Source organism: Ambystoma mexicanum, chromosome 9 (assembly GCF_040938575.1).
Source record: "Ambystoma mexicanum isolate Mex_15411 chromosome 9, UKY_AmexF1_1, whole genome shotgun sequence".
In the NCBI taxonomy this organism is placed as follows: domain Eukaryota; kingdom Metazoa; phylum Chordata; class Amphibia; order Caudata; family Ambystomatidae; genus Ambystoma; species Ambystoma mexicanum.
In genome coordinates, this window is record NC_090931.1 from 1,433,722,321 (window position 1) to 1,433,734,368 (window position 12,048).

General features: G+C 46.4%; 1 protein-coding gene across 1 annotated transcript in view; it reads left to right on the forward strand.

The window, feature by feature from the left end:
- The window catches only part of CYP27A1 (cytochrome P450 family 27 subfamily A member 1), a 189,137-nt gene that overhangs the window by 156,819 nt on the left and 20,270 nt on the right, over positions 1-12,048 (forward strand). The window contains exon 5 of the mRNA XM_069616854.1: positions 642-805. Coding sequence (XP_069472955.1) covers positions 642-805 — 164 coding nt within the window. The remainder of the gene's footprint in view (positions 1-641; positions 806-12,048) is intronic.

Here is a 12,048-nt window from a genome sequence, read left to right on the forward strand (position 1 = left end):
GGTTCCTCCTGTGTATAAAAGTGGACAGGGACAGTCTTGTATTCGTATATGTAAGCTAAGAATGTAGAATTTTAGGTGACAAAGTCTCTTATAGTCCTGCCATAAATAGTCAGATTGTTTTATGCATGATTTTCTTATTGACTGCCTTATAAGGCAAGTTGCAAGTACTACCACAATGCCCACCTCTTGGGTCAATTCCCAGTTATTAAGATGTTCTCTAGTCAATTTAGATATACATTTGGCCTTCTTAGTTATTTTTTAGTCAATTGAGTGAATGGGATAGAGAGGGAGTAATCGAGTGAGTCTTCTTGCATTGCCCAACACAGTCAACTGAATGTCCTGTACAAGCTTTCCGGCTGAAATGGCTGGGGTACCACTCCAACTCTTCCATCAGGTTCAGATTTGCCACAGTCTTTCACAGGAGCTACTGAATCCCATCGACTGTGCCTCTTTTGCTAGATATTTAAGATTCATCAGTAACACGTTGATTAGTTCAGTGATCTTATGCATTTGCAATTGAAAGCCGTGTCTCACTTCCTCCATCAATGGTTTCATCAGCATACATGTGGTGGGGGGGGCAGGCTCTGTAGGATCCTGCTGCACCCTGTGATTGATGCATTTGATCCATTGTAATTCCCTAGGAAACAAGCTGATTGACAGGAAGATGGCCTTAGTCCAGGAGCGGCTGGCCCGCGGAGAGGACGTCGAAGCCGAATACCTGACCTACCTTCTGTCCAGTGGGAAGCTGACCCCCAAGGAGATCTACGGCAGCGTGGCGGAACTGCTGCTGGCTGGAGTCGATACGGTATGCTGAACAATGCACACATGTGCTGATGACTACACTATGTGTGGGTGATCCCCTATATCATAGACACCTGGAGAATAATCCCAGTAAACATTACAGTCCTGGTTTCTCCCGAATAAAATCCTTAAGACAATGTCCTTGACTGAAAGGGTATGGACAGCAGAATAACAATCAAGGGAGAAATATTCTGCGAAAATATATTTCTGAGGCTTGTGGAATCTGCTTAGATCCTATACATACACACCATAGCTTAACAATGTATTTAAAAAATACAAAAGGTAGAGAAGCTTATATTGACATTAATTCGGTATATCAGGCAGGCAAATATCTAATCCGAGGCATGTATGAAAATGAAAAGAAGTGCAAAGTGCAATCCTTTTTAATGCATGAGAACCTAAAATCTGAAGACCTCTAAAGACCAAGCTTAACCGTTAAAATGTATCACAGCTCATCATTTAGTCTCCAATCACTTGTCTGAGAGTTCATGCAAATACAGTCTTTAGTCCACTAAAGGTTGTTCACAGGTCCGCTTGTTTTCCTGCCTTTTTAGAAAGAACTTATCTTAGTTTCGACCAGGTTGCAGGAGGGAATGATGGCAATCGGGCAGAGCGTCCACTGGAAGAGGAAGAGACAGTCAACCCGATGACCATCTTATGGTCTCTCCTGATGATGATGGGGACGCACATGCAACTTCCTCATCCTCACAAGGCCTTTTTCAAAACGCGGCTTTGCTGGACAGGGCAGCAGGATGGTTTAGCATTAGGGCTCAAGAGTGCACAGACTCTATTGAAGATTTCTTGGGGGAGGAAAAAGAGGTTTCTCAGTGCACCTGGTTGTTAAACTCTGTTACCCTCTCCCCCAAACAGTGACTACCAAAGCAGTTAATATCGGGATCAAAAGGTGGTATGAACCTTCTTTCAGCCTTCCTCTATATATCTGGTGGCACCCCATCCCAGGTTCCTTTGCGGTAGCTGCAGCCCATAAGTGGGGCAGTGCAGTACTTCCTACTTCTGAGCATCCTTTCAGATGGGGAGAGTAGGAAGGTGCATTCTTTTAGGAGGAAAATTGCCACTTCGGCAGAAAACCGCATTTGCATTGTCAATGCAACGATTGATGGCACTAATGGCACGCTATAATATAGCCCAGTGGGACGAGAGGGAGATCCAGAGTAAGGGTTTCCCTGACGAACTTCAACCACCTTTCCAAAAGGTTCTCCCAGAGGGGAAGCAGACGGCAAATGCAGCAATCGAAAATATTTGGAGTCTCGGGAGGATAGCTCAGGGGCAATGTGCTTGCCTTCAAAGCAAAACGACACGGAGCACCACAGGTTCGATCCCCGGGTCCGCACTTAGAAACCTCTGGGTATTAAGTGCGTTATTGATAACCAATCCTATCAGAAGAAACTGCAGGACCTCAAGTAGCTGGTACAATGGTTGTAAAGCCCCGTGCATGGCTGCCAGGCACAGGCCTCAAAGCAGAAACCCAGTCTCATTTGTTAGACAAACCAGTGGTGATCTCTATGCTTTTGGATCAGCAGTAGACAAAGCCTTGGAAAAACCAGGGGAAAAAAGCGCACGATACAACAAAAACCCTGGGACAACTTGCTGCCAGGCCATACCAGCAGAGGGGCACAGCCTCCAACCATCGCTCTGGTCATGCCCAGCCTTACAGCCAAACGACAGGGAAAGGCCAGCCTGAAAGCAGTGGGTGGTTCACTGGTGCCCACACCAACCAAGCCCCACCCCTATATATTGTACATCTTTCAGTGATGTAAATTACCATGAGTTCAACTGAGTTGTCAAGACTGTAAAACAAGGGTACTGGGTGGAAATTCTACAAGGACCTTGGAATCTTCCATCAAGATCAAGTCGGCTCTCTGTGTGCTACTGTGTCCCTCTCACCAGTGAGTAGCATGTTGCTCGCTTGGCTGCACGGAGCTCTGGTCACTCTGGTCCTTGGAGGGAAACCTGGCCAGTATTTGGCATGATCAAAAGAGGTCGCTGTACAGGCATACAGATGGGAGGCAGAGACTGGGGCCCTTTGAACTGCCTCTCTGGCAGGACTGGCTCTGGCACACACACTGGTAGGCTCCCTTTACAGGGTCAAATCCCTCACCCTATCAGTGTTCAAAGAAACAGATCAACCTAATTGACTCTATGCCAGCAGACATCTTTACTTATCTGCTCTGCCTCCTTGATTCAGATTGAATTTAAGTCACTCCAAGTACTCTTAGCAGTGTTAGAAGTGTATAGCACCTCACAGCAGAAAGTGTCATGGTGGAAAAGGCCTGCATTCAAGATGTCTTGGCAAGGATAGAAGCATTTATTCACTGGTTGTGCATCCCGTGCCTGGTTGGGAACTTTATACCGCCCTTCAAAGACTAATGTGATCTTCTGGTGAGCTAATGCATGAAGCACATTTAAAAAAGCTCACTTACAAAGTGGCATTTCTTTTTACAGTCACTTATATTGGAAGAATAAGTGAGCTACAGTTCATTTTAGTAACTAAACACTTTGTCACTATAGAAAAGCATAAGGTAGTTTTAAGAACGCATCCACAAAATGCAAAAACAGGAAGGGCTTTTTAGAACGCATCCACTTTTTTCACCAAAGTATATTTCCAAATTCCATGTCAACCAATCCATAGAATTGCCAGCATTCTTTCACAATCGGGGAGGAAAGGACGCTTGAATATTAGAAGAGCAATCATGTTGTACCTCTGTAGAACTAAAGACCTGTGAAAAACAAGTCAACTCTTTGTTTTCTTTTCCACAGGAAAGGAAGGTGATCTAGTAACCAAAGCCGCCATCGCTAGACAAATCGTTAGGTGTATCCAGCTATAGAACACCCTAGAACATAACCCCTTCGGTTCACTCCGAAAGCACACTCCTCACATAGCACTGGGGCAACCATTGCTTTAATTGCTAATGTACGGTTAGGTGCATTTGGAAAAGCTGCAACGTGGAATTCAGTTCACACATTCACGCCACATTACTGTTGCTGGAATGGATTCCCAGTTGAACCAGCATTTGTTTTACAATGTTCCTCCTGCTCACCCACCACCCTTTCCAATGCACTAATAGCTAGTCTATGCAAAGCATGTGAATCTAGGCAGATCCATGAGCCTCGGAAGACAAACATTACTTACACAATAATCATCTTTCTGTGGTTTGTATTTGTTTAGACTACCATGCACCCACCTAGTCCCCCCAGATCGGAGCGGACGCACAGTACAAAACCAGAGCTACACCTTCCGAGTACACTACTGTCATGCCTTAAAACAAACAATCTCGGTACATCAATGCGTGAAGAATCCTGGCTCCCTGTTCATATAGGATAGGCAGAGGCGTAGACAGGGTAGGGCCTGAGCGGGCAAGGCTCACCGACAATCTGTAAATGCCCACTCAGCAGCACTGTGTGGGCATTTACAGAGGTTAATGTGAATGAGGTGGGCCCAACTACATTAGCTTCAAGCCCAACTCGTTAGACAATACTGGCTATGCCTCTGAGGATAGGGATAGTGTGACAACACCACACCTGTCAGTGTACCTTTTTAGAATTAAAGAAACGTGAAATGTAATAGTCTGAGCGGACCACTAGAAGGCAGCCTAAGCAAAGCATGTGATTCTAAGCTGTTTCAAGTCACTGAAAGACAATTACAGCGTTAACAATGTTTGGTGTGTACATAGGTGTGTGTGTGTGTGTGTATATATGTATATTTACACTAGCAGATATACCCAGTGTTTCCTGCGTTAAAAAGTAAGCACACTTTTGACATGGCTTTCCACAGGCGCACAAAGAGACATAAGAAATGGCTAAATAGTTCTGTATTGCTTATCAATGCCACTTCAACCTTAAACTAAGGAAAACGTGCATTCGTGGTAATTTTGTCCACTAGGTTGCCACATTTGCAACTTTCAACCACATCTTTAGGCTCCTTGTGGCTCCTGGCTAACAAGTTCGCCTGGTTTTTCGCTTCTTTTAAACTGTTCTGTAAATGTTTACAATTGCAATCAGGGGATGCAACGGCACGTAAGTACTAAGGCTGGTGGTAGCCTGCATGCAATTAACACATTTTGCACATTACCACTTGGTATTTTAGCATGCATTTGACATTACTGCGTTTTAACTGTATCAATGGCATGCATTGATGAAAAAACAAGATGGCTGTTTTCATTTACAACTGAAATGGGGAAACTCTAGACAATTTAAGTCATCCCCATTCCCACTGCATCTCTCCATGTGCCTTCCTCATCCTTTTATTCTGCTGGGCCTCGGAAGCCCGACATCATTCAGGGTCCTAAGAGAGCTGTACAATTATAGTTGCACTTTTATAGATTTCTAACATCCCTGATTGCACTGTAGTACAGGGGTGAGTTCTGGTTGGACCAGATTTTCCCCAATAGCAGCAGTGAGCTGAGCTTCATTAGACCATCCACTGGTGTTCTCCCACCCGCTGCCTGCTTATGCCAGGAATCGTGTCCATAGTGCCTCATAGCTGCAAACCCAGCGGCTTCCCAGCACCATCGCCCAACACCAGTGGCGGTTGCCATGGAGATTGGCACAACGTGCCGAGTGTATGCGCCGCACGACTCGCGCGCTTCGGCAGACATGTCATGCATTATGCTTTGCCATGGGTGCACGGCCGACGTCCGCACACTGCCGCACTCAACGGTGACGTTCCTGTAGGAAGTAAGTCTTTCCTGCAGCGGCAATGGTGCTTCTTATTAAAGTAAGTACGTACTCCCTGGAACTTTGTTTTCCTGTTTTACGAATACTTTGTTTTTTGACCCTGCATGCCTGACTGACTGTCTCTTGGATGAGCCCTTTGGTACTACTGCACGTGTATTTCACTGGTTACAAACCCATAGATATTTTTTATAAGATATTGTGTTTGTACAGTCTCGGGAGGATAGCTCAGAGGCAACGTGCTCGCCTTGGGAGCAAGACGACACAGAGCAACCCAGGTTCAATCCCCGGGTCCGCGCTTAGAAACCTCTGGGTATTAAGGGCGTTCTAAATAACCTATCATATCATATCCTTGTCTGCTGATGAGATGCTTGGTCCCCTTCATTGTTTCCCCTGGATTCTTTCCGGATTGTTTCCTTTGAGAATAAATAACTTTTGGATGCTTTGCTGAACCGTGGATGCTTGGACGGGCTCCTTTGCGATGGTTTCCCCTATAGAGCACACGTGTGCCGTCCGAGGTCTGGTCCTATTAACATTACTAACCAATTTCTTTCCCTTTTGCACTCTCCTTGAACTTTCCTTCCTTGACCCTGGGGTATCTGTAAATTGCTTCTTTCTTTCTGGTCCATTATTAATCTTTCTGTTGCCCAATACAGGCGAGAACCTTTAGTTTTGGTAATACTGTATTGTATTCTCTTAGGCACCCAGATACTTATAGTATTTTGTTTTGTTCAGCAGAAATCTGAACAGAACAGCAAGCTTTTTGGATCACCAGACTTGTTAATTACGAGACCTGGTTCGCTCTCAGGATATTGAGGTGGGTGCCTTTCCCCACCCCCATATTTCTCATGAGGAAGTGACTCCACTACTGATATCTACTATATCTAAAGACCTGTTCTCCCTTCTAGCCTGGCGAATCCTGCTGGTCCTTATGTGGAATATCACGTGAACCAAAGTCTTCCCTGTAATGTTACTTTGGGGAGGTATTGTTTCATGGGGAAGGTCACCCTCCCATCAGGACACCCTTTTGGGTTGCTTTCTGGAATAGAGGAACAGATATTAACCTTGGCTCCCAGGCAAGTCTGACAGTGTACAGATTACTGACGTCCCTCTAGGAACGCCTCTGAGACTTCGTAGGAAGGCATTCTCCGATCTTTCCACCTTATTCTGCCCAAAGTAACTTCATATTTTGGCCCCATAAACCCTAGATGGCACTGTAGAGCCCAATACATTTCGAAGGTCTCTGCTGGACTGGGCCACCCTAACGTCCTGGCAAACAATAGCCTGTGCAAAGATTGCGCTGCAACTCTTTCCTCCTACTTCCATGGTCCAGAGGTTGCAGAGTGCAAGGATAGAGAACCAGAGCATAACCATCTTTGCAGTGGACCTTCTGTCGGATTAAAGAAGGTGCAATCATTCTTCACTCTCTACCCCCTCCCAGCAAAATGTACCACTGCTGGATTTTCGCTGCTCTTAAGCATAAGCACATCGCAATTGTTCCTGATAATATTTTCCACAACACAGTAACTTAAGTGGTACATTCCCATTTTACAAATATCGGATCCGAAATTCTTTTCTCCCTCCAATGCAGTCGTCTGCCAATTCCCTGAAATCCGCGATGGGAGGTTGCTGGGTGGAGGGGGAGAGTGTTCAGCTGTATACCTCTAGGTCTGGCCCAGGGGGGCCTCAGTCTGCCGAATTCTGCTTCCATATCACTACAGTACAGAATGTCAGCTTGCCACTACTCCGGTTTCGGACATCGATTCCCACCCCACAGTATTGCCACCCGCCTTTTGGCCAACAGCAACCCAGCCAACCGCCTCGCACCTTTGGGGATCAATTTGGTGTAGCCCAGCAGTGCAGGCATCGGATCAGGTTCTAAACTTTTCCCTGTAGCCTCTCCTAGCACTTTGAAGACCCCCTCCCAGAAGGGTAGGATTGTAGGGCACCCCCATGCCAGGTCAAGAAAATCTGCCGTCATACTCCACATTGTTCAGAGACCTCGGGGTAAAATGTGTGTAGAGACGCAGGCGTATAGTAGAACTGATGTAGGTATTTGAAATGAATTGGTGTATGCCTGGCATTTAAGGTCACCCTCCTTGTTTCCTGACAGCAATAATCCCCTGCTTCTTCAGATCTCATTCTCCCTAGTGTGTATTTTCCCCTTTCTCATGGGGATGAGTCCCGGGTTTCAATCTGGTTTGGATGTTCAGCTTGCACATAAGAGAGACCACTCTGTCGATCTGACCACTTTGGAGCATTTTATCCAGTACTGGGGCCACCTCTGGCTTCCCGGGGGAAGGGCATAAAATTGTGCCTCAGAGAATTCCTTAGTCTAAAATATGAGAACACGTCTAGAGGTGTAAGAGCCCCCCCTGCACCTCAGTTCTTCCAGTGTTATGAACGGACTATCTGGGAAAAGATCCCGAAAGCAAGTCACCTTCACCGGCTCTATAAAGGTGATATAACCTTGGTGGTTAGAGGGATCCCCGGTATTTGTGTTACCAGCAGGACAGGGGAGTAAAGGACCTCACCCTTGGTCTTTGTGTTCGATACGGGTCCACGCTTTGCAGGTCAGTTCCACCATGTTGTTAACCCGGTGAATTCTATTTGGCGCTGTTAGGATAACTAAACGTAAAAGACTGTGATGCCAAAGCTCTTTCCACTTCCATGTGCCTTCTATCTGCCTGGTTGCCAAACCAATATAGCAGAAACCCTGCTTGAGCCACCTCATAGTAGGTCTCAAATTCAAGCAGCGCCAGACCACCTGCCGCTATAGATGCAACAAGCCTGTCCCAGGAAATCCTAGCCTGTTTCCCCACCCATATAAATCGCAGCACAACCAACCTAACCTCCCAGAAATACTCTTTCGGCATGTCTAGTGGGATGTTGAGGAATACATACAGAAACCGAGGTAGAAACACCGTCTTAACCATCCAAATTCTCCTGCGACACTGGGTGGCACAACCAAGCCCTTTCACCAATACAAGGCTACCTGATCCAAGTAGTTCTTTATCTCACACGGGGAGGCCGATAATCTGGAAGAATATAGCTGGCTGTAGAACCTGCAGAATTCCTGGACTATGTCCCAGTCTGCCAATTTCTCCTCACCCTGTGCATCCCTTATCAACATATTCGCTTTTTGGAATTGTCGGATTTGGCAGCCCTTGCCAATAACCTGCCCGAGCGTTGCCCCTCCCCACACTGTCTCACCACCACTTTGCTCTGAATAAACTTCACCTCCCTATGCACCAGTTTGCTAAATGTGTGCAATTGTCTTTCAATCTTGACTTTTTCCACTTATGTGGGATCAGCCGTTCCTGATTGTAATGCCTGTATACAGGTCTCGGTGTGAGAGGTCCCTACGAATTTGTCTCGGCATCCGTGCTTCTCTTGAGATACACTCCACTCTAAGGACACATTTGAAACACTCCTGCAGTGTTGTAGTTGACTCCACCGACCCCTCATTAATCTCAAATAAAGATGTCTATTACCTTTGACAGCCCCTCCTGGAATACCCCATCGGATGGCCCATTACTTTTGAACACCCACGGGTCCCGTCCCCCATCCCTTCCAGGCAGCTCCATGGTCAACATTACTGGAGCATGATTGGACAGCGTGCATGCCAATGTAGAAATCTCAGAGACCCCACCAACCAGCGTACAGGAGACCAGGAACAAATCCAGCCTATATGCTGAGTCATGAACTGAGGAGTGGAACGTGTACCCTATGTGCCCTGAATTCCTACTCTGCCAGATATCGTTAACCTCCCATGTCCAACACATGTCCTGCAGTTTGCCTATGACTGTCTAGATTGGGTGCTGAGCCCCTTCTGTGCCGTCCATATCCGGATCCATCACTGCGTTGAAATCCCCAGCCCATATTATTTACCCGGTTGGTAGCCCCGCCAGTTGATGGCTAATCCACTCCAGAGTCTCCATTGATTCGGGCCATAGTAGTTGACCAGGGTGTATAGGCGGCCCTGGATGGTCCCCTGCACCACAAGACCCCTACCCTGTTTATCCTTAACCACCTTGATCAACCAAAACCCCTCAAAGTTGTGTAAGAGAATGCACCCCTCCTGAAGTATGAAGAATAGGAGGAGAAATAGGAATGGCACCCCAAACTCTGCCCGAAATTTGATTCCCCTCCCGGTGTGCAGTGCATCTCTTGTAGAAACGCGACTCCCACCCAGTGCCTCTGCATGTATAACAATACTTTACGGCATTTGGACGGACAGGTCAGCCCCCTCACATTCCATGTAATGCTGCTAATCGACCCCATCTGGACTTACTCTGGTTAGCGCATTACCGGGGAAGACATTAAAATACAATCCGTGTTGTGCAGGTCCACCCCAAGCCTCGAAAATGGATCAACCACCGGTGCTGTTCTACTTCCCCCTCCCTTCCACCTCCCACTATATCCCCAGCTTGGGAGGTCCTGCCCGCCCACCCTCCCTTCCACAATTCTAGAACAACCCCTCCCACCCGCAATCCCAATTCGCCAGATCCCCCTCCTCCCCCCAGCTCCAAACATAACATAACTGCTCACGCCTGGGGGCGCACCAGGGCCCGACCTCCAGGCAATCCACCAATACAATTATGGCCTGACTGGCAATGATCCGATCATCAACCCCACAAAGGTTCAGTTCCCCTACAAAACTTTGTGCAGAAATATGCACCGTTAGTCATTGTTGTTCCCTCATCGTGGCATCCTGGGCAAAGTCTCAAGAAACAAATTATCTTTTTCTAGGTGTTGAAGAATAACGCCCTCCCCTAGTGTTCCACCCTGAGCTTAGCAGGAAAAAGCATGGCATGCTTCATGTCTTGTGCTCTGAGCCTCCTTTTGACGTTGATTAACGTCTTCCTTGAAGATTGTACCTTGTCCAAAAAGTCTGGGAATATCCGAATGTGTGCACCTTTGTGATTTAGCGACCCCCTTCTCTCTCGCCCTGTGCAGAGCCATGTCTCTATCTCTATAATTAAGCAGGTGAACAATCAGTGGGTGTGCTGGTGCCCCCAGGATCGGTTTCCTTCCGTTTGGGATCCTGTGTGCTCTCTACACTATGAACAATGCAAATTGACTGACCTTGAAACATATCCCTCATCTCCTGGCACCCTACTCTTTCCCATTTCGAGTATGGTTGAAAATCTGGATTTCTGCACAGGGGGAAAAATGGGGATGGCTTCACTGAGCGTGCTCCTCTCCATTTCCTTGTCCCAGGTCTCTAGTCAAACCCCCAGAACCTCACGTATCCTCGTGTTCAGGTGTCTCTTCTTTTTATCGATCCACAGGATCCCCTGGAGAGGGGAGTCTGTGACTGCCCTGTCCTGTCTCAACCATATTTTGAGTTGGTCTTCCCCCAGCCATTCTCTCATGACCCGCAGTTGTGCCGCCTTATAGTATCTAGCGAAGTGCAGGAGAGCCATGACCCACTTATTCTTGGGGGCCATAAGCGTGGCCATTGAAACTTTTGGGGGGCTTCCTCTTCCATATATAGGAGGTTATGGTCCTGTTCAGGAAACAAAAAAAGGTTTTCGGGATTCTGATGGGTAGAGCTTGGAAATAGTTTCAGTCTCGGCCGGATCACCATCTTTACTGATGTCATTCTCCCCTAACATGTTATTGCTAATGGGTTCCATCTCATCAGATCTTTTTTAATTTTCCCAAGTAATTGTGAGTAATTTGCCCCATACATACCTTCTATGCTTTTCGTTAGGGTTATGCCCAGATAAGTGATGCCCTATGTTGCTTGCTTGAGCTGTGAGGTTGATTCTAATCTATTCTTTATCTGTGGATCTACTGAAAGGTTTAGCATCTTGGATTTTTGCCTGTTCATTTTTAGTCCTGAGATAGCTCCAAATTCTTCCAACTCTTTCATTAATGTCGGCAGCAATTCTACCGGGTTTGATAGTTATTAGCATGTCATCTGCAAATGCCACCATTTTATGTGTTTCCCCTGCCATCGCTATTCCTGTCAGCTGGTTACATTCTCGTATCCTAATTAGTAAGCGTTCTAAATATATTGTGTAGAGTAGCAGAGATAGTGGAAACACTTGTTTGGTTCCTCTGATACCATGCTGTTCAGTGTCACTCATATCGTTAGCGTCACGTAATTAGCCTGCACCCTTGTCAGATATTTAGGTCTAATCCCCATATGTTTCAGTGTGTTAAATAGCATTGACCATTCCACCCTGTCAAATGCTTTTTCTGCGTCTAATGATATCAGGATTACCGGCTGTTTAGTTAATCCTTTCTTTTCTATTCGGTGACTGACTCCACAGGTATTGTCACATGTGTCTGGATGGTATAAAACCTGATCGATCCTGGCCTATTAGTTGCAGGAGAAGATGCATCAGTCTGTTAGCTAGTAGCTTAGTGTATAGTTTAGCATCTATGTTTATTAGTGCTATCGGTCTGTATGACCCTGGCATTATAGGGTCTTTCCCCTGCTTGTGGAAAACTACCAGTTTCACTTTATTCATGGAGGGGGTTATTTTCCCCTTAGTCATAAATGAGTTAAATAATTTTGTAAGGATTGGGGTCAGTATCTTT